This window comes from Chelonia mydas, chromosome 7 (assembly GCF_015237465.2).
Source record: "Chelonia mydas isolate rCheMyd1 chromosome 7, rCheMyd1.pri.v2, whole genome shotgun sequence".
NCBI lineage: Eukaryota > Metazoa > Chordata > Testudines > Cheloniidae > Chelonia > Chelonia mydas.
This window is the reverse complement of record NC_057853.1, coordinates 71,578,009-71,600,751: the sequence shown is the minus strand read 5'-3', so window position 1 is coordinate 71,600,751 and position 22,743 is coordinate 71,578,009. Positions and strand designations below refer to the sequence as shown.

Below are 22,743 nucleotides of genomic sequence, written 5' to 3'. Positions count from 1 at the left end.
AACTGTGTTTTTTCTAATAAGATTTTACTATATAATTAATACAAGATTTAAAAAGGAACAAAGATATTAATTCAGAGTCTATTCTCACTTCACTGAGTATTCATAATTGCTGTATAATACTGAGAATTATACATGTATATCTAGAGTGAACAGACTCCTCAGACTGTGGGAAAAATGGGTGAAGTTTATGATGTTGCCATTTACATAATAATTGTCAAAAGAATAAGAATGAATTTACGTTGTATCTTTTTTCTTTTCTCTTTTACAGTTTTTGCTCCTAAAAGCTTTGAAAATCATTTACCTTGCACATTTTAGCCCACTTTAAGTGGCCAGGAACAAAAAGTCTCCCCTTCAATAATATGAACTACTCTCAAACAATAGAGGCTCAAAATGTAACCTACAGTATCTTAAAATGGCATAATTTGGTAGGAAATGTCCTTTCTGTTCTAAAGCTTTTTTTTTTTACCTGATATTCTCTCACCAAGACACTTGAAAAATATTTATGAATACTGACTTTTTTTAGCTACTAATATCTCAAATTTCTTTCAAAATACTTTTTGTTTGACTCTGTATTTTTGTTCTGATGCCATAGAGCCAGACATCCAGCCAGCAAAGGGAGACCAAGCAAAGTACTACACTCTATTTTCCTAATTATATTGATAACATCATTGCTTGAGAAGCATTTCACGTACAATAATTGTTTAAATAATTTTAGCCCTCAGTATATCTTTACTTAAACTGCTGCACGAAGACAATGAAGTGTATAACACATTCTTGAAAAAGCAAATCCCTACTCCATATAGGTAAGAATATAAACAACCTTTTGGGATTGATCACAACAAAAATGACCATAAGACCCTTGTGCTCTTTACTCTGGCATTAGCTGAATATTGAAATGTTTGTCTTGACTTCTGATTCAAATATATTGGTCCTTACAGGGTAAAAATGTATGCCTTCAAACAAAATACTTGTCTGAACTACCACCTTTCTGAGCTATCCAGAGAGTCCTGTTTTAATATTTTTTCTGTAACTTATGTGTTTTGTCTTCTGTAGGAATGTGCTTGGTTGTGCTATACTGTGGGTCTGCAGATGTATTCCATAGAAAATACATGTGTTGCTGGTAACTATAGAGTGGTTGTCTTATACTTAAACTCATACATGGCTCAGTTCTGAGATGTCATTCTTGTTCTCCTTGTAACATTCTTTTGTACATGCTTTCATGCTTTTACTGTGTCCTCTGCAGAGTGCTTGCAGGCCCCAGCTCTCTGTCACAGCCTAAACCTTTCCCTGGGTCCAAGAACATGTCACTAGCAGCTTCCACTGTTTCGTCTGCTATCTCTGCTCAGTCTAGGTATTTTTGCAAACATCTCTCATTTTTCTTTTTAGTTAGATTGTTTTCACTCTTCATTATTCACTCCAGTTTGAGGTTCCTAACTTCTTAAAAGATTGGCTTGGGAGAGAACATTGAGAAGTCAAATTTACTCCATGGAGCAGCCTGTTTGTTTTGATGTTATCTGAATTAAAACCAAGCTAAAAGAAAACCTTGATCTTTCAAGTATTAGGTTTAAAGTATATGACTAAAAAATGTTCTCAGAGCTCATATAGCTAGTTGTATGTCAGATTCAAATTTGTCTGTTTGTATGGTGTTTGTCTAATTAAGAGAGGTGGCAACCCCAAACTGTGTTTTACTTGGTGAAAAATTTGGATCATAATGTGACCAGCTGACCCCGTTTTTAAAGGTTCATCAGACCTACTTTTATTGTATTTTAAACAATGATTAACTAATGACAGATCACTGGTGGGAGAAGGGTTAGAAATAGTTATCATTAGAAACAAAGAATACTACCATAATGCTTTCTGCCAGGCTTTCCTAGTTGCTTTGGAGCATTTACATTTAATCAAGCTGAACAGTAGAGAAGGCAATGGATTTTAAGATTTATTATTTGAGCACAATTAGATGATGATGATGATGATGATGAGAGAGACTGAGTCAGTCAGTAATGTAGTTGAGATAATAATTATCCAAGTGTGCTTTATCTCAACATAAAACAGACAGAAATCACCTCAGGGCATTGTTTGCAGTGAAAAGAGCACACAGGTTTGAAGGCTAAATCTGGGGAAATTTTATATATAAAAATCTTATATTATAGAAAAAATAACTGACCCACAAGCATATCTCAAACCTTTCAATATGTTGTCATTTCTCTAGCAACAATGCAGAATTGAAAGAGCTCTGGGATGGAAAATCGTTATTGGTTCTGGAATGTAAATTTGCGCACTAAGCACTCCATCTGTTTCTATAGTTCCCATATTAAGCAAGCTAAAACAAACTAGGCCAAATTAATTCTTGGTGTAATTCCACTGCCTTCAGTGGAAATACACCAGAGATGAATTTGTCTCATTGGGCACTACAATTGACTTCAAATTTTCCCCATTAACTTCTAAAAACAGAGTAAGGTCCTAGGTCAAATCTGCAACCAAGGGCATTGCAAATAAATAAAAGCAACCAGAGCTGTAAGAACTCATGTGGAGAAGTGAAGAACTAATTGATGTGTTAATCTGGTACATACATTTTCACTTTACGTAAAGTTAATGGGTCACTGGATTAATTTTATATATATATATAAAGTACAGCAAAATAATTGCTAGGGGAATTCACTGAGAAGCCAGATGTTGCCAGGAGAGGAAAATCGTGCCATAAGACCTTCAATATCTTGAAAGGGGTCCTCTTATTGACATTGCACCACTTCACTAAACAGTTTTACATGTATTCAGATAAGTGTTGATTTTTAGCTTTCTGTGTGTATGACCAAGATTTTTAAAAGTGACCAGTGATTTTGGGTGCCTCCATTACTTTTGGGTGTCCAACTTGAGACATCTTAGAGGCCTTATTTTCAAAGGGTGGGTGCTCAGTGTTTTCCAAAAGAATTCTTTTACTGCATTTGCATCCGACTCTGTGTTTGGTTACACTTGTAAATGGTGCTGGGGCTATCTTGTTCGCTTGAATGCTGATTTTAATTAGAATTTATGTGTTTGAGAATGGGGTCTGGGATCATTGAGATTGATAAAAAAAATTTAATTACCAAAGAAGATCTCTTACTTGCTTGGGGAAAAAAATACTACATATAGTTAGGCATCAAAAGCTATTTCTTTTGAGGACGTGGTCCTAGCTGCCATGTAAGCTCATGGGAAGTATTTCTCTCTGTTTGTAATTAAACCTTATCCATAGATCAGAACAAAAATTGTAAACAAATGTAAGGCCTGGCACTTACTCTTGCAAGCCAGGAAATCTGCATCAAAATTTTGTCAGTCTGTATTCCAAGCCTTCCAGATTGCTACTATGGGGATCTTTTTTAACATGGTTGCAAAAGGGATTTGCATGCGTGATTCCTCTTGGCTCTAATGGGAGTTACGGATGTAAAATCACTTGGACATGGATAAATGAAGAGACACCTAAATGTGCGAGTCCATTCAGCTTCCCATCGTAAGGCAAAGAAAGCAGAAACAGATTAGAATAGTGATTGTTTGGAACAATAGATGCACAGAAGCTGCTTGTAGCAAGTAGCAAATAGCAGCTTAGAAGCAATTGCTCATTGTTAGTCCACAGCAGAGGTAATTGGAGTGGAAACTGCACATTGGCTCCAAAGAATTCTCCTTTGAGTTTATTTTTACATTTATTGTACACAATATCTCAGGCCCTCTCTAAATCATTCCAGGGTAGGGAATCAATACAATATACAGCAAAACTACCAGTGCATTTTTCCTTTTGTAGACTACTCGCCTGGAGAGTTAGGGATTCATTTTTTTCCATATCCTGAGCATGGATTTAACTCCAGGAGTACTAGGTAGTTGTGAGGCTACATCCATATGTAGCATTCTGAAAGTTTGTTCCATCTAACTGTTTTAGATACTTTGGACCATGTTCATCCCATTAAAGTTACTGGTTTTACACCCGGGATTACACCTGTCCCACTATTTTGATACTTTTTATTCCATTCAAAGAAAAAAATATATTGGTCTGTTTCCAAATATTTGTGGTCTTAGCGCCTGATCCTTCCAACATTTAACCATGTAGTAACTTTCTAAAATTTCATAATGCAAATTTCAGGTTATTCCGAGGAGCATTTATTTTATTAACATAGCTGATTATTAAGATTGTTTGTTCATAAACCGAAGCTGTCTCCTTTATACTCAGCTTCTCCCTGCTGTCTGATTTGTTCAGCGATGCCACAATCCAGTGCTTCTGACATTGACATTTAACTGCCAGAGAAGTCATTATGTTGTCACAACTGCTGGGCTGTGAGGCATCACTCAGCAGCGAGAGAGAGGTAGGATATAAAACTTCTGTTTGTGTGTACAGTCACTGATAAATCCATCAGAATGAGAGGGAAAGAAATCCAGAAAAAATGTGATGGCTTCAGAAAGACTTCGTCACAACAATATTTTATAGCAGGTCAGTGATTTCTTAAAACTACCCACACAGACTGACCTCACAGTCCTGTCTCAGGCACCGCATCTACTGAAGTATGGATAAGACAGGGAAGGGTGGATTGATCCAGGTAGGAGTTACAGAACAACCCAGTTCCCAAGGTTCTCTGTTAATTGTTTCTTCCAGGTGAGGGATTCATTCATTGAAAAGCAATGCAAGTCTAGTCTGTTGTCTATAAAATCCCAGAGCTGAATTCTGCAATCAGACTTAGTTGGATGGGCGAGTTGCTCTTCATGAATAAAACTAAGGGAGCGTCACCTGAATCTAAAATCCTGAGACACAAAAATTATCTGATGTGTGTTTTCTTGACTGTGGTCCAAATTCTTCTCTCATTTACACCCATGTAACTGCATTAGGCTTAGCCTGGTATAATTGAGGGCAAATCTGGTGACTGTGTGTACACACAATCCTAGTAAGGTTACTTACTTCCATGGTATATTAACTGCTCATGAGGCCAACTATAGATTCCGTACAAACTGGTGCCAGCTCTTTTCCTCCAAGAAAATAATGAGGGATGTCATCTAAATGGAAATGAACAACATTGTGGGAAGGGAAAAAAATAAAACCACAAATACTTTTTATGTTTCTTTTTCTGGGCTCAGTTTGTAACGTTGTCACCAGTTTGCTTTTATTGCCTAACCTTAGTAAGAAATGCATGTCTACTGGTTGACTTGGGCTAAAAGACAGATTTGTTGTGCATTGTTGATTTCTATTTCTAGGTTACTGATGTAGGGAAGAGAAAGAAGACACCAAGCTTTAAAACTGTCAGTTCTCCAGTTTAAGGAATTGGTTAAAATCACTTCAGAATTTGTTTTTATGATTATGAAACTGCCTGCCCTAGTCAATAAGGACCTCTAACGGACTCTGAACAGGATGAGATGCTGTTAATTACCTGTGTCCATTCTAAATGTCTAGTCACTGGATGACAGCACTCTATCCCTTATATAAGATCCTTGGAATAGTTGCACTGCAGACAATTATCTTTTTTAACTTCAGTTTTTCCTATGAATGCTTTATTATTTTGCCATCTTCCTGGTTTATTTTTAAGTAACAATCAGTCCAGTAAAGTTATGCTCCTAAACAGTATCATGCTCTGGAGTGAAAGCACAGGGTAAATCAGAAAGCTGTAAATTCTTGGGCTCAATTAGCATTACACAATTTGCTGAGAAACTACCAAATCAAAATGTAATAGTTTCTCTTGAAATGTCATTGACTAACTGTAGCTTTTTCTTTCTTTTTACATTTTGTCGCATTAATGCTAGACATGTGTACAAGTATACAGCGATAGGCTGCTTGTTATCATTATGTTATTATTTTGTTATTTCACTTTTTAATTTATCCACATTTGCTTGTCCGATAGTGTTTTGGAATCAACTTCACTGTCAGTATTGTCGCACTCAACAAACCAAACCAAAGCATCAGGGGCCTCTCACACTTGTGCAAACCAGCAATAAGTCCATTGACATCTGATGGAGTTACAATTACTGGTGTATGAGAGAGGAGAATCAGGCCCACTTTGTGTACATAATGTTAACTTGTGTCAGAGATTAAAATATTAAAGGATGACACATTGTCTTTAACTTGGGTCTCTGAGTTTTGGCAGTGTACCAGCATACATTGTAATGAGAACACACTGATCTAAGACCCCCTCCTTTCTCAATGTATGGGTTCAGGTACAATAGTGGTAGTTTTTAGCTTTTGTTTGTTTGTTTGTTTTTGTTGGTTTCCGATTTTGGTATTTAAATACAACAGTGTTAGTGTATTAAATTCCTTGGGTCTGATCCTGCCATCCTTACTTAGACAAAACTCTCATTGACTTGTGTGCAGGAGGGTTTTTAAAGTGTAGTGTTTAAAAAAAATCAGACTAATAAACACTAAATTATAAAAGAAAAATATCCTCCTAGAAGACTATGATGGCAGCAGTGTTAGCTCTTCTACATTACTTCCTATCTTGTATATATGCACTAACAGGGTTTTAAAATAGGGGATTATCTAAATAATAGCTGTTTAAGAACTTTTGAAAAACTGAACATTAAATTTATAGATTGTCATGTAAAAATTCCTGAAATTAGGATTTTCAGGAAGAATGAAAGTGGGTTTTCACATAATGGCTCTTTAGCTGATTGTGTGTATATACTTTTTAAAAGATAGATTTATCAAGAAACTGCAACTACTCCTTTGTGTAGATCCCTGAACTAAGACTAACATTTTGTAAATCCCAGCAAGGATGTTTTTCAGTTTGAAATATGATAACTGAATTTTTCTGTCATTAATATCTGTGTAACAGTTACTCTGACGGACAGGTAACTGTCAGATGTCTTTCACTTTCCATGGTACTTTCCATAATCTTTAGTTGCACAATTAACTTTTTGAGTAATATATTCTGGTTCAAAATGAATTATGTCCATTTGTGCTCCGAAAATGATAGTTAACCACTCTCAGAACTACAAATCACATGCTAATTACATAAGATTTTAATATAATAATATGTAGCAACAACTAATTAGTAATTAAAGATCTAGACACCATTTTGATCACATTAATTGCATCGCTAATTCAACCTTTAACTATAAACTTATTAGTGTGTTTTATTTGATCCTTTTTCCATTTCCCTTCTATTCACATCCCTTTTCATTTAGACTTAGGAAGCACTCTTAATCCTTGTTCCTCCAAATAGATATGCGCAGGTACTCATGTGCAGCCCCACTGAATTCTACATAGGCAAAAATGTCTGCTGGTGCATGTAGCAGTTTGAAGGTTGGGAACTTAATCAGTAAATGAGAGCAAGCAAGTTTGCCTTGAGCACGTATAAACTCCCTTACTACTTAACTACCTCTTTCTGCTTCTCAGTAGCATCCTGGACCATGATACCCCCCTCACCCTATCTAAAAAACAACTGAAAATTGAAAAGAATAATTATTTAAATTAGCATATTCAGAATTACAGCTTGCCACAATCAATTATCTGAGCCCAAGACAGGGGACCCAAAGAGGGCTACACTAAGAAGTTAGATATGTTAGTGCCCTGAAATCTTAATTTGCACTCAAAATGGAACAGCAAGAGGTGACAAGTTTCTAAGTCCTCATATTGTTATCAGCAGGCAAGGGATACACTCCCAGGTTAGATCTCCCATAGATGTACAAGGTGCAGTAATGCAGCAGGTCTGGAGATTGAAGAGCTAACTGGGACCTCAGATGAACTGTATAAAATTAGTTTCCTTATAGTTACAGGTAAAGAGGACTCTGAAGGGGTAGAGCTCCATACCAGTGGTCAGAGGGCTGAATTGTAGCTGGAGTTGGATTCTTTCTCTTTACATAGAAACCTTCTTGTTTCTTTTGTTATAAACTGTCCATTCAGGAGCATACCAAAGATTTTTTTAAATGGGTGCCTATAATTGGACTCCTAAATCCACATTTTTGCACCGAGATAAGTAGCCTAATCTTTCAAAATACTGAACATCCAGCAGCTCTCATTTAAAAACAAGGCAATTTATTTAGGTGCTAAAATACGACCTAGTAAACCAACTTTAGACACTCATCTTTAAAAATCTTTGCTCTAAACCTTCAGGGAAAAAAGAAGTTGCTGGCAGTAATATCTTTGCTGCTGCTGTTGTGGGACGATCTAGTCCATTCCACCGGTTTAATTGAATTTTTCACCTTAAATCTGGGACAGGCCTAGTTTCTCTTAGAAGAGCCTTCTCCTCAACTTCTTGCACAAAATTACTCAGCTACAATGGGATGGAGATTTCTCCATTGCCTAATCCAGGCCAATGGATTTTCCCTGGATACTTAAAACAAGTCTCCCAAGATGTGTGTTGCAGCATGGAGCTTCTTAATCAATGTTCCTAACTAATGAAATCTGATCTAAGAGAGATAGGTCAGTTTCTTTAATGATTTCCCTTCAGTTAAAACACACTGTGTTCCCCAAGAAATAGTTTCAGGGAAAGGGATTACAGAATTATTTTTGGAGCCTGTCATTAATAATTGATTAATCGTATTTTCCCCTTATTTTAAAGCCTGTAATGTTAACCTGATTCTTTCACAGCCTATCTCACAAGGTTTAAAGCATAGATAACTAAATACCTAGTTCAATAACATTGTAAAGACATAGGGTGAAATCTTGGCCCCATTGAAGACAGTTGTAGAACTCCTATTGATTATAACCGATTTAGGATTTCACCTGTAATATATAGCTTGACTTTGACATGAATCTGATGGACAAATCTGTTGTCATTCATTTTTTAACATTTTAGAAAAATACATCCATCATTTCACAAGATCAAATCTTCCATAGACTTTTAAGTGTTATCTCTGCAGGCTGATCCCTTTATTTTTATCCTTTACAGTTCCACCAACCGAAAAATGCAGTCTGGGTTGAAAATAACTAGGGAAACGCGCAGGGTTGAAAATAACCAGGGAAAAGTTGGGGGTAGTAGCCTGATGCTGTGGTTTCATTTACATTGCCACTTGTCTTTATTATGGGACAGCTGTTTGCCTCGCCACAATTATGGTGGAGCTGAGCTCCCAAGTTAAGAAGTGATGTTTCAATTCAAGGTTCACATTACTAAGATTTTGTGCAACTTACTTAGGAGTATCCAGATTTGTGGACACTGAAACAAAGCAAATGTACCTTTTTTATTTGTGTTAGTATTTAGTGAATGTCAAAGCAAACTGTCTCTAATTGCAAAACTAAAATCCTACAAGTAAAGAATTAACACCAATGTATAAAGCTAGTGATTTATGGGGCATTTTAGTCGATGAATCAAATTGTCCTCACCTTATTAAGGCTGTAGTGTGATTTCTAGTCTGAATAAGATGAGCAGGTTTTGGCTCAATAACAGTAAAACATTGTTTTTGTAACCCAGATAAAAAGTAGTGCATGTCATGTACTTTAACATGCCTCAACATACTGCTTATTGAATATAGTATGTACTTCCTTTTCATAAGGAACTCATTGAAGGATAAGATGCCCTAATTATCCTGCTATATTTGGTTCTCAATTTCAAATGACATTTTCTTTTGCATAAAAACACAAACTTTTGTCTTATTTTAGCTTCAACCGGCATTCTTCCACCTCCATCAGCTACCAGTCAAAAAAGAGGTATAAAATATTATCTTTTGCAGCTACTATACATTAAAAGTATTTAACACACCACTTTAATGCTACTAGTAGACTTCTAGTGAACTATTAACCTAAAAGTGATCTTATTAAAAATGTCTCCTCTCTCCTTTTCCTGATGACTAATAGTTTTCAAACGTAGTATTTAATTCATTTCCTCTCACATGTTATTGTCTGTTACAGATCCATTCGGTTAAGATTGGGCACTTTCAGTGCCTTTCAGAGATGTTATCATTTTACTGTTCCATTAAACCATCTTCAGTCCTCAGGATATCTTTTGTCACCTGCTTAACCACTATTTACTTTCTGCGGCAGAAATTACAGCTGGTAAATCTTTCCAAAGCTGATTTAGCTTCACTAAAACCCTTAATGATGTAGCTCAATGCTTTATTTCTCTCTTACAGGAGTCTTTTCCTCTCCATCACTAAATCTAATCTGCATCCTCACTTTGGTTGTCTTCATAAACAGTTCCATAGTTGGTTATTGAACTCAGTGGTGCTGTTGTTTTTCGTTTGTTTGGAGACAATTTTTTTATTTACTCCAAGTGATTTTCTCTTTAGCAGACACCAGTTTCCTAGAAGTACAAGGAAATCTAGGGCAGAGTTTTAAAGTGCTATAGATATTGAGAAATACATGAGTAACAAAGCAGTTATTTTTCTGCATGATGGTCTAAACATGAGTAACCTGACTCAGATTTCCTAATGCATTTTGCAAATTTAGAGTCCTAAAAAGGGTCTTTACCACTGAACCCAGGTGTATGAGACGAGAACATACTCAGCAATGGCAGATACACTCGAATTTCAGATATGGTTTTATAATAAATGTAATTTATAATATCCTACCGTACACAGCAAGTGTTGATCAGATTCTTTAAAAGTAAGTATGTTGTACTGTTTCTTGTGTAACTGTTTTCCCTTTGAATAATAAGGATTAAAGTAATGAAAGATCTTCAGATTGGCTAAAACATACACTATCGCCTTTTGAAATCATCACATAAGGCCAAATCTACTACTGAGTTGTTTCCAGTAACCTTAGGATGCCACTGAAACAGAGTCCCATAAGCTCTTACATTTCAAAAAAATTGGTGTCAGTATTGGATTAAATGGACACTGTCTGTAAGGTATTTAGGTTGAGCTTTTTAGTCATTCTGTCTAGAATACAAAAAAGAGCAATGATTCTGTGTGAGTTCTCACTATTCTCCAACTGAAGTTCAGTGCAGCTGGCAGCTATATGCATAAGACACTTAAGAGGGGACAGCAACAGGAAATAACTGTAAATGCAAACAATTTCATGAATTTTGATTCTGTGTCTTTGAGAGCAGCTTTGATAGTTACAGAATTGTGGCACAATATAGCAGAGTCCACAGTAAACTCAAACTCATGAGAATAGTTTGTCAAAATCAGTGCCTCATATTCTCCATGGCACAATGGAACCAAATTCAGGCCATGTTTACACTTAAGTTATGTTGGCATAGCTAGGAATGTGTAAACACAGTAATATCGGGGGGGAGTCTTATTTCTTATTTTATTCAGAGAACTGGTATAAGCTAGATGGGCAAAAGCTGTCTTTTTTCCAGTATAAGTTGTGTCTCCAATAGGAGGGTTTGCGAGGATATCTATTCCCTTTTACTGTCAAAACCTTTCTAGTGTAGATAAGGCCTCAATGGTCAGAAACCCTAAATCCTGCAGCACATGTGGATAAGAGTCTGAACGAGGCCTTGGGGATCCTCCCCATGTGAGGCTCAATGAAATAGTGGGACTGAGGGAAAAAAGGAGTTTGTAAAGCAAGCATGGTGTTGAGGAAAGCAAGTGAACTGTTTAGCCCCAGCCAGGGTTTAATTTACTCTTCCTGTATGGATTACGGAGCTTGCTGCAGAGCATAAACTTCAACATCTGCTGACTTCTGCCTGTTCTCCTCTTGCGCTTCTTCTTTTCCTTTGTTTTCCTCTTTACCCCTTCCCAAGGCAAGTTTTCTGTCTAATCTGATCCCTGACTCTCTGGTAGTTGTAGAATTGGGGCTTGAATAAACTGGAGAGTCTGCAGCCTATTTCCTCTTCCACAGTACATAGAGGAGCAAGGGCTCTTTACCTGCGTGGAGGCTGCTTGCTCAGCAGAGGGGAAGGAGAGCTAGAGCTAGGTGATTGGAGTACCATGTACATGGCCAAGTAATCTGATAGAGCATCTGGAAGAACTATGTGAGGAGTGGGGTGGGCAGGAGCCCTCGTTTGTAAACACTGTTCAGCAGGCATAGTCTGGGGTAGAGCAGGGAAATCATCTCCAGATGACCAGATTGCTTGAGTAGATAAAGCTGAAGATTTGCAAGCAGACAACTGTAGATCCTTCTGGTACGACTGTAGCTCTTGGGACTCCTTCGGAGGTCTCAGGAACATCCCTGAACTCTTGCACCTGAACCAGAGAAGTCACCCTATGTTAGAGTGAGCTCTAGGGGCTGCAAAATAAAAGAACCACTGAAGTTGTCTGAGAGCTGTTATTCTGTGAAACAATTGAAGACAAGCCACTGAAACCAGCCACAAGCTCTGCCCTTCCCCTGGAGACACTCCTCTGCAACTGCACTGTGAGCAGGGAAGGAGGAAATGTAGCTGGTTTCATCTGTTCCTCTCACTGATTCCCATGGCTAAGATATCTCTCCCCCAGCATCCTGTTTCCCTTTAAAAGCACCTAATAAAATAAATCTCCAAAACCTACACTTGTGCAACATTCAAGACCACAAAAAAGTATGGGTGTGTATGTACTTATGTGCGTGCACACTAATCCACATGTTAACAACTGATTTAAATATTAACATTAGAGGTTGGGTGCGAATACCAAAATTAAGGTATTTTGTGAATGTATCTGAATTTGTGCTCCCAGACAGCTGCATCCACACTTTTGACAATCTGGTCTTATAGCATAAGTAGGGTAATATATTTGCCATGAAAAATGTTCTTCAGTGAAATGTATCTACTTTTGCGGTCATCAAACACTTTATGTTTCTTAAAAACAGCATGATCAAGGAGATGGATTGAGCATAGGCCTGGGAACCAGAAATTCTTATTCCCACTTATTTCACTGGCTGTCCTAATAAAAATTGATCTTATATCCCAGTGTACTGGTAGGACCTTGCAATATTTAATTAATGTATGCCTCACAAGACCTCTCTGAGGTAAGTGGATGTTGCTTCAAGTCCAGTGCTCAGTCCTCCAGACTAAATTGCATTCAACTCATTTAATTAAAGTAAAAAGGTTGCAAGTGTGAAGATCAGTAAATCCAAGCTGCAAATAATGCTGTGGTTTACTATTATCAAACTGAGGCCTTGGCTACAATACTGGGGTAAGTTGACCTAAGTTACGCTACTCCAGTTACGTAGCTGGAGTCGATATAGCTTAGGTTGACTTACTGCGGTGTCTACACTGCACTGCGTCAATGGGAGATGCTCTCCTGTCAACTTACCTTACTCCTCTCATTCCAGTGGAGTAACGGAGTTGACCAGAGAGCGCTCTGTGGTCGATTTAGCAGGTCTTCACTAGACCCGCTAAATCGACCCCCGCTGCATCAATCACAGCAGCATCGATCCCTGGTAAGTGTAGACATACCCTCAGGTTCATCACCTGTACCATAAGAAAGTGCTGGAGACACGAGTGCTGGAATAATTTTTATAGAGGTGCTGAGAGCCATTGAACCAAACTGTAAACACTGTTTGTGATGGAAACCACTTCAAGCCAGGGGGTGTGGCAGCACCTGTGCGTGGAGATAAACTCCTCAGGGGTGACTTTCCTCATTGAAATCCCTCACTGCTGCTATTTGGAATCCTTCAAAGAGTTTCTCAATCCAGGAGCATAGGGGAGAGATCTTGTAATTGCAGATCAGAGGCTTTTGGGACCCTCCGAACTTAAACATTAGAAAAATAAATGAATAGATTATAACCTCATCCTAGACCTGGAAAGGGGCTAGTTTCAGAGATGAGATATATTTTTCTCCCTGCTTTCTAAAGGCCAAGTGCTTGGTCCCACTGAAAAGAGGTGGGTTACCAGTTCTCATAGCACTAGTATAAATCACTGAATTGTGTTTGATTTTGCTCCCATTTAAATCAGTAGCAAAACTCCCACTGATTTCAATGAGACCAGGAGAAGCCTCTTTGTAGGCACTAGGCAAATGGACCAAGAATCTCATTTTCAGATGCCTAGCCCTGACATCTGAAATGATCAACCCCTGCTAAATGGGATCTTCCTGCAGTTGGTCACGCTCAAAACTAGAGATTGATTAGGTCCCCTATTTGGCTAGTTTTCCCAACCAAAGGGATTGATTCTGTAAAGTTGCCAATGTTAAAGATACACTGACAACAGGCTCTTTTTCCTCATTAAATTTGTTTTTAAAGCAGTCATTAAAATGCCAGTGATAGGGGCTGCACTGGCTGCCTTCATCACCTATAGTGACCAAAAAGGCTAATGAATCTCACATTCTTCTCTCTGTGCCATTAAGGAAGCATCCCTTGGGGTGGTATGAAAGCTGACAAATCTCTTGATTTCTTAATCTACGGCTCTTGATGTCTGGAAATTGCTCACAGCTTTGCTTTGCTTTTAGAGGTACGGGCCAGTCCTATACATCAACACCGGTTTTCCAGGGTACCGCTCCTTCCTCAGGCTACAGTGAAAGTCCAGTTCCTGCTCCAAAACCAAGAGTTGTCACTACTGCTAGCATAAGGCCCTCTGTCTACCAGCCAGGTAAGGTGATTTCAAAAAGGTGAAAGCGTCCATACTAATGTCCAGCAGCTTTTTATGCAGAAAATGCAAGGCCTTTTTACACACAAAGGACCAAATTCTGTTGGCCATGTTAGAAATTAGCTAATTTGTTCTGCCTAATTTCAAACCCACCCTAATATTGTGACTTCTGAATTATGTTGGGTTTTAATTCGGCTTAGAAGACACTGTCAGAGGAAAGGGACTTAGGAAAGCAGAAAGGAGGGGGTTAACAAGAAACCAGAGTGATCTAAATTTCCCAGTGCGAGGCATCTGAAATGCATCTGCAAACCACAAGCTGTGTACCCAGTAAGCAACAAGGGAACTTATGTGCACTTGAATATTGATAATAGGGTTTAAGAATGCTAGACCCTCTGTGCACCTAAATGTGTTAGTGAAACAAATGAGAGATGGCTTAAGGTATGACAGTCTATTAAATTGAGTGAGTATATTTGCAAAATAGGTAAGGCCATAAATCGAGCGTCTCAAACTTACTTCCACGTGTAAGGAATGATGTATTCTTGAAAAGCACTTTGTTTGCAATGTTTTGCTTCCCATTCCCTGCAAATCCAATTAGTGAGGGGGTATATTTGATTATAAACTTATTTAGAAAATGTGTTAACTCTTGTTTAAATTTCCTTTGTATTAATGTGTTACAAGTGGAGCAAATCGACCACAAACCTCCAAAACCAACTATGACCAAATATGTGTAACCCAGATTGCACAAATTAAACCATAAGGACATAAAAATCTAAACATACTTACCAATAAAAAAATTCTATCCCTATCCATCCCAGTAACACGCTTAATTCAGTTAACAAATAAACGTACTGTACTCTTGGCAAGAGCGCTTCAAGGATGATTTACATCTTGCAGTCCAAGTAAATAAGAAAAATCTGCCAAATCTGCCTATAAATCCCAAGAGTTCAGTGTCCTCATCCATTCTAAAGTTCTGAGAGAGAAGAGACGGTATCTTAAATTAAGGGGGAAGAGAGGCAAAAAGCTCTCATGGGGAGGTATAGATGTGACATAAGCCAGCTAATATCTGACATATTTTAGGCTATTTAAAGGAACTATTTCATCATTGGTCTCAACATCATTAACAATAAAGCTTTAAACTTCTACTAATTTTGTTTTTAGTTACATATGCCAGTCCGTATTCTCTCACCACTCAATAGGAATAAATCCTATTGAAGCCAGTAGGAGTTACTGCTGTCCCGCAAAGGAGAACAAGGACCCCATTCATTTTTTTAAAGGAAGAGTGAATCTATTCCCATAATACAGATGAGAGCACAGAGAAGAGGATACCTAAAACATCTCTGGGATATCTGATGATAGACTGGGTGCTCAGTTAGAGTCCTGATGGACCTAATCCTGCAAATCCTGAGTACTCAGGACTCTCATTAAAGTAAATGAGTTTCAGAAGCCATTGCAGGCAGGATTTGGGCCCTAAATTAGGTGTACCGTTGGGCAGAGGGATGCCTTTATTTTGCATTGCCCTGGGCACTTCTTTTGCAATTCTGCAGATAGCTGTCTTTGTGCATCATTGCCCCTAATTGCAGACTTAAAATGTGCGCTTTAAAAATCAAGCCCCGCATGGGTCTCTGGACACAATGTACTTATTTCAGATCTTCATATTGTCTATGTATATTATTCCATGGATACCACAGGAGCATAATGTCCCCCAGAGGGCAGGAGGAATTCAGAGCCAACATTCAGAACATTCATGCTATCTATTAGAGAGAAAAAGAGGAAAATGCAAATTGTGGTAACCCCGGCAGAAAGCACCCTCCACTGGTAGGAGCTTGAGAACAATCACAAGGAGATTTTTAATATCTTATGAATCAACCTCCCCCCCCCCCCCCCCCCCCAAGGTTTCAGATGCAGGAGAGACTGTATTTTACATATGTGTTAGAAAATAATAGCGTTTAGACCAAAGGCAATTTATTGTAGTCACTCTACAACATATTGCTGCTACTTAATGTGGTAGCAACTGGAGACTACATTTCTGGATATAAATTGACACTACAGGCAGGAGACCTGGACTGTTCAACAAGGAATTTATTGCTTAGAATGGGGGTTGAGAAAACAGCTCTGTGGTGTTTATGGAAGTGATGGACCGACAGTACTGATTTAAAGCCAGCTGTCACATAGTGCCATTAGGCATAGTGGAAACTTCCCCTCAAAACTTTGCCAATGCATACCTAGCCTGCAGTATGTATTGCTATTCCATTTCTGAGCAATATGGACAGCTATTCAAGGACCAGACTTGAGATCACTAAATCCATTTCTCTCATGTCATCTAAATGCAACCTGAGCTTCATTCTTCAGAGGTAAAAGTCTTCTAATTTACAGAGCCACACTCCCATTGTAGCGACTTGGTTCTCTGGCTTCATTTTCTACAGTCCACTGCATGCAATGGTGAGACAGTGGAGACTGTTATCAGAATTTGCAGCTCACTGAGGCATTGGGAGATGCCAGTCCCTTGAGGAAGATTAGGTGTTTGGAGGGAGTTATTTTTTCATTCATGCCTATCAGCCACTTGCAGCCTTTTAGCTGGTACCACAGTATTCCAAATCTCACCCTTGTCATAAGTTTCTTCTGCAGAAAAAAAGAAGCAACAAACCAGTGTGCGACAATATTTCACCTCCTCAGCTGCAGTGGTTGAGACTCTAGAATAAAGAAAACTAAAGATAATTGGCATTGTGAGGGCAGTCAGGATGCCAGGGCATTCCGTAAATAGGCAACCCAGGATTGTGACGGTCACATTGAGACATCTGCCCACTTTGCTTCTAGTAATTTATATTACCGTAGAGCCAAAAGTCAGGACAGATCTTTTTTCCTGTGTGGAATGAACTTCTGATCTTAGTCCAGTTCTTAGAATAAAGATATATATGCTGCCAAAACCATCAGCACAATTGGTTCTAATTAGCACCTATAGACTGAATAGGTATCCCATCTGAACTAATCTTTGTCCTGTAGAAGTAGTCTCACTAGCTCAAAAAAGGATTACATCGGTGGCAATGTGAGGAAGCTTGCACTATCAGCTGACAGTACTAAGGCTGTACCAAGGATAAATATGAGTTCATTTCTCTGAGTTGTCAGTCTGACACCTTTCCAAAGTGTGAGATTCACTTTTAAAATATCTAACTATTAATTGTGTCTGTTCATACCGTAAGGCATTTTCTAGTTTTTGTAATTTATTTATTCAGATTCCTAGTACTCTAAACAAAAGTGTGCCCATCCCAACCTCTGGGTGCCTTTGGGAGTCTATTTAATTATGTATATGTTAAGGCTCTGATTCATCAAGGTTCCATAAAAACCGGTCTAACTTCAAGCATGTGACTAATGCCTTTGAAGTCAATGGGACTATTCATGTACTTAAAGTTAGGCTTGTGCTTTTACACTTTGCTGAATTGGGGCCTAAGAGACTATTATCAGCAATTACCCTCAGATCAAAATACCCATCAGTGTTACAATATATATAATCTCTCCCTAGAAAAGCCAACCCAAGAAGGTTTCTACAAGCCTGCCACCCGCATGGTTGTGGAAGATGACAGAGGCTATTTTTCAGAAAGAAAGCATGGGATGAGATCCTCAGCTGGTGTAAATGAATTACAATGGAACTACACCAATTTAAATCAGCTGAGGATCTGGCTCGTGTGGGCCATTACTAATAAGAGGCTGTACTTCAAACCAGAGGGGTGGCCACTAATCCATGCTAATCCCTCAAAGCACTGTTATGCTGCTAGATGTTTGCCTTGTTTGGTGCCTCTGGGAAAAGCATACTTTGCACATCTCCTGGTGTTGAACAGAAATCCTTTTTTCAAATATCATCACCCCTTTGACAAGGATTGTTGTTCTCTATGAATGCCACTAGGTGGCAGGAAATACCTAGCTCTCTCTCTTTCAACTGTGATTTTTTAGACTAGGACAGTGCTTGGGTGTACAGAGCGATTTATAGGGCAATCTTTTATTCCACAAAGCAGTGAGATAATTGAGAACAGTAAAAGATAAAGGAGATCTTTCCTTTTAACTCCTTTGATCAAATAGAATGACTCACATGTGTAAAATTACTCATGTGTAAGTGTTTTCAGGATCGAGGCCTAAGGCTGTAAACTCTCCAGGGCAGAAACTGTATCTTCCTGTGTGTAAGTGTGAGGACAGTGTCAAGTAAGTTCTTTGGAGCAGCCATTCTCATTTACCAGATATTTGTACAGTACCTAGAACAATGGGGCCCTGACCTGCATGAGGCCTCCAGGTGCTAGCACAATGTAAATGATTATTACTACTAATAATAAATTGTGTTTGCTACCAGAAAACTACTATGACAACTATCAATAATGATGCATCAGATCAAAAAAACCTCATGTGGTAATTGCATTTGTTAGTTTCTTTCTGGTGGTATTTTAAATTCAGAACATGTAGAACAAGTGCATAGGTCAGTGCACAGATCATTATAGGGTCTAAGAGAGTAAAAGTATCTGAACCTAAATAAATGGAACTAGGCTCTGCTATTTTGGAAGCTAGTCTTTTTTTTTTTTTTCCCCATCAGAAAATTGTTTGTTGGGCCTAACTGCGACCCTGAATGTGAGTAGGAGGGTGAGAATTGGCTAAGTCCTGTGGAGGCAAGGACTCAACTTCTCGTAATAGTGGTTATATGAGTAGTTTCCCCATTTCCATACATCAGAGAAAATAACAAAGCTTATCCTTTCTTTTGTGTTATTGGAGAGGCACAGGGTGTTTAAAAGTTGAGTGACTGAATCATTATAAGAGTTGTTTTTTTAACAGGATATGGGTTAGTTGGGTCAGTCTGTTGGCACATTTTGTGAATTTTACATTTTATATGTTCAATCTAGTACTTCTTGTAATGGCACCGAGAGTTGGAGATCTGAAGGCTAGTGAAATAAATAAAAATCAAAGGTGAATTTGTATGTGTAGAGCTACAAAGGTCAGAGTAACATTCCAGGTGAGCCAGGAAGATGTTTGAAAACTATTTATAAGGTCAATATACTATTCCTTCCTCATCAGAATGGCTGGAATCCCAAGGTTGGTGAAATCATTCCTAGCAGATAGTGACAACACTCTGCTAAAAGTAAAAACAATTATAATAATCCCAATTTGTTTATATGGGGGGAAATATTTTGTACTGAATCCTGGCTTTCAAGATGAAATGATGAATGACTGAAAAGTTATAATTATCTTGCGAGAACTAAAAGCAGGTTATGGACACTCATGACTGTCATTTTGCACCAGTTCTCCAGCCAATGTATTACAGTGATTGTGACATGATTCACCATATTGCTTTATTTTTTAATGGCAAGTGGGTGGGATGGAAAATCCAGAGTGAGAGACCCTTCCTCATTTCAGTTCATTTTACAGAAGAGACCCTGGGAAGAGTTGAACCCAGGTCCTAGAGGTTAAAAGGAGAGCATTATAACTATTACTGATCACCACCTCCCTACTCCTACACTTAGCCCACTAAGGGTATTTTTAATTGACTGTAGTTCTTGTTTGAAGAAGCAGTTATGTCACAGTTATACACACGTGCTGTCTGTTGAGATAAAGAAAGCTGCTAAAATGCGGGGATCCTAGTGCAAGTTAAGAGTGATGATGAAAAAGCACATGCAGCATCCTTGTCTGCAAAGAGGCAACTGGCTAAATACTCCCGGGTTAAAACACACTGAGTTAGTATCTCTGAGCCGAGAAGGATACTAATCTTGATAATTTTAGCTAGTGTCAACCTAAGAGTGGTACTTATACTGCTCACTGAGGCTCCCATTTGCTCTCTGACTGAAAAAAAGTTTACTAAAGGATGTTGCTATTGAAGCTTAGTGTCTGACTATCTGTGAAACTTGAGATGATATTATCAGGTCTTCTGTGGTATACATTGGTCTGTTATGCTTTACATGAACAAACTGACTTTTGGGGAAAAAATTCATCCATAAAACTGAGTGAGTGAGAAATCACTATCTTTAATTATAGAGCCCCATAGGTGGGAGCCATTTGAACTCATCAATTAGAGATTAAATATTGCTTTCTAATTCTAACTGTCTTAATACTATAATAGGTAAATAGTTACAGCCCCAGGGCTTTAAGAGATTGAATATAAACTCCTTGTGCTGAGATCTTTAAACACTGTTTACAATTCCAAGATGAAAAAAAGAAGCCTAAAGCTAAGGTGGGATGCATAATTATGAAACAGTGAAATGGCTGATGCTGCAGTATAGGAAAGTTTTTTAGAGAAAATGTCTTACAGTCCTGTTTGAACTCAGTAAAAAGAAAAAACACATATCGTTAGTGTGATTTTAGTAGAATGATGTACATACAATTCAAGCACCTGTAATTCCCAATAACCAATGACTGTCATTCTCTTACACATGGGAGGGTGTGAGCAGAGGGAGGAATGTTAAGCACTAAATAATCTTCTCAAAACTTTATTTTCTGTAGAGATCTGTGTTATAGTCCAAATTTCTTCCTGCCACAATTAAGGTACTGTCCCACCCCCTACTCTGCACTGACCTGGGGCGTTCTGTATTCCTCTCAGTGCCTTGAGCCCACCCACTCTCCCCAACATCATCATCTTATAAACAAGGTGGCCTAGAATATAGAGCACTGGACTGGGACTCAGCAGGCCTTTGTTCCTTTCCCAGCTCTGCACTGGCCTACTGAGTTACCTTGGGCAAGTCACTTTACTGCTCTGTGCCTCAGCTTCCCCATCTGTAAAATGGGTATAATAATACTGTTTTCCTTTGTAAAGCTCTTTGAGAACCAGTGATGAAAAGCATTGTATAAGAGCTAATTATTATTACTATTATTTTATTTTAGCACATTCTCAAAGCCCCATGCCATGTCATGGCCAATATCTTCCTGAGGAACAGAGCTTACTTTGGAGCTACTGCTGCTTGGTTACTCTTAAATTTCACTTCTTCAAAAGTAGAGCTTGCCACCTCTGCAGAAATCTCGGCCCTGCTAGAGTGGAGAGGCTAGGATTTTTGTCACACTTGCAGGCATTTCTAGAAAATCTTTAGCCAGTCTTATTTAAAACAAACACACACAAACCAGAACTTTGAGGAAATCTGCATAGCCGCTACTAGCACAGCAGCTGACTCCACTTAAGGATACTGATTCCACAGTTACAGCTGTAAGTGAGGAGAGACTGAGACGAGGAGGACCTGGGATGTGGGGGCAGGAGGTAGACAGTGACTGTGACTGTGTCAGGGAGCTGAGGGTGGATGCAGGGGCTGGGAAGACTAGGACTGGGATAGGCTGGAGGGGCCAAGGGCAGAAGGGCTGAGCCTTTGAAGGTGGAGACGGGAAGAATGGACTCTGGCAGCTAGAGTACATTCTCCTCAGAACCTGTCATAGAATCCAGGATTCCTGAGTGGCACCATTCCTTTGCAGTCAGCAAATAGCTGTGAAATCCACTAGTAAAATGTTTGCCTTTTCCTGCCCTAGTGGCTGGCCTTCGAACGGGATGACAGCTTACTACAGCTATAAGTTATTCTGTTAACTCAAGAAGCAGAGTTCTGTACCGTGGTTCTAACCCTGCTGATGAATCACATGGCAGTCAGTATAACTGCATATCATGGAATTTCTGGGGTTTTTAGTTTGCTTTTTTAAAAACCCAAGAAATGACATGCAAAAAACTACATTAGAAAAATAATCAGATTGCAAAAACAAGCATGCAAAAATTAGGAAATGCCAGTAGTAAGGTTGCCTGTTCAATAAAATATTTTATTGAGCTGCTGTTACAAGGATCAGTGTGGCCTGTGTTAGCTATATTCATTGGTTTCTCATGTTGTAACTTAATTTACCCAGGGGTGGTATGCCTTAAATTACCAGAGGGTCAATGAGATAAGAAAAGAAGGGAGGAAAACATTCATCTAGATGGCATTGTTAAAGAAAACTACTTGCACTGATATTGTCAATAAACAAAAGAAAGACTGGGAGGAGATGAGTCTAGTTTGTTTAAGGTCTTTATTTTTGTTGGAAGAAGGGTCATTGTTGATGACTATTTTACTCCCACTATAGAGGCTATTGAAGCATCAAAGTCTGTCTGTCAGAACACAGTATCAAGAATCTGCACAATGGTGACATTCTCCAAAAGCAGTTGAGTTTCAGTGAAGAATGGGGAGAGATCGGGAAGCCAACATGCAATGCCCACAGCTGGTCTGTCAATGAGTAATAGAGGGTTTAATTGCTGCCAGTGGATCAGATCTAAATAATTCATTAGAAGAATAAGCTGACTTGGAGAAGAACCAGAAACGAGTAAGAGGAGGGCCCATTTCAGAAAGCTAGGAGGGCTCCAAAGCTTTTAATAGTAGGGGATGTAAAGTAGGAGCCAGGAAGCAGCATGACTAAGAAGGTGAAATACTTTCCATTCCAGACAGTGAGCCCC

The 22,743-nt window shown here is 38.6% G+C and overlaps 1 protein-coding gene across 3 annotated transcripts in view; it reads left to right on the top strand.

Annotated features, from left to right (window-relative positions):
- LDB3 (LIM domain binding 3) overlaps positions 1 to 22,743 on the top strand; it is a 200,562-nt gene that overhangs the window by 154,190 nt on the left and 23,629 nt on the right. For 2 of the 3 annotated variants that reach the window (XM_043552186.1, XM_037905209.2), the window contains exons 13-15: positions 1,244 to 1,351; positions 9,542 to 9,589; positions 14,188 to 14,327. In XM_043552186.1, the coding sequence (XP_043408121.1) occupies positions 1,244 to 1,351; positions 9,542 to 9,589; positions 14,188 to 14,327 (296 nt within the window). The remainder of the gene's footprint in view (positions 1 to 1,243; positions 1,352 to 9,541; positions 9,590 to 14,187; positions 14,328 to 22,743) is intronic. The other variant, XM_043552187.1, reaches the window with a different exon arrangement.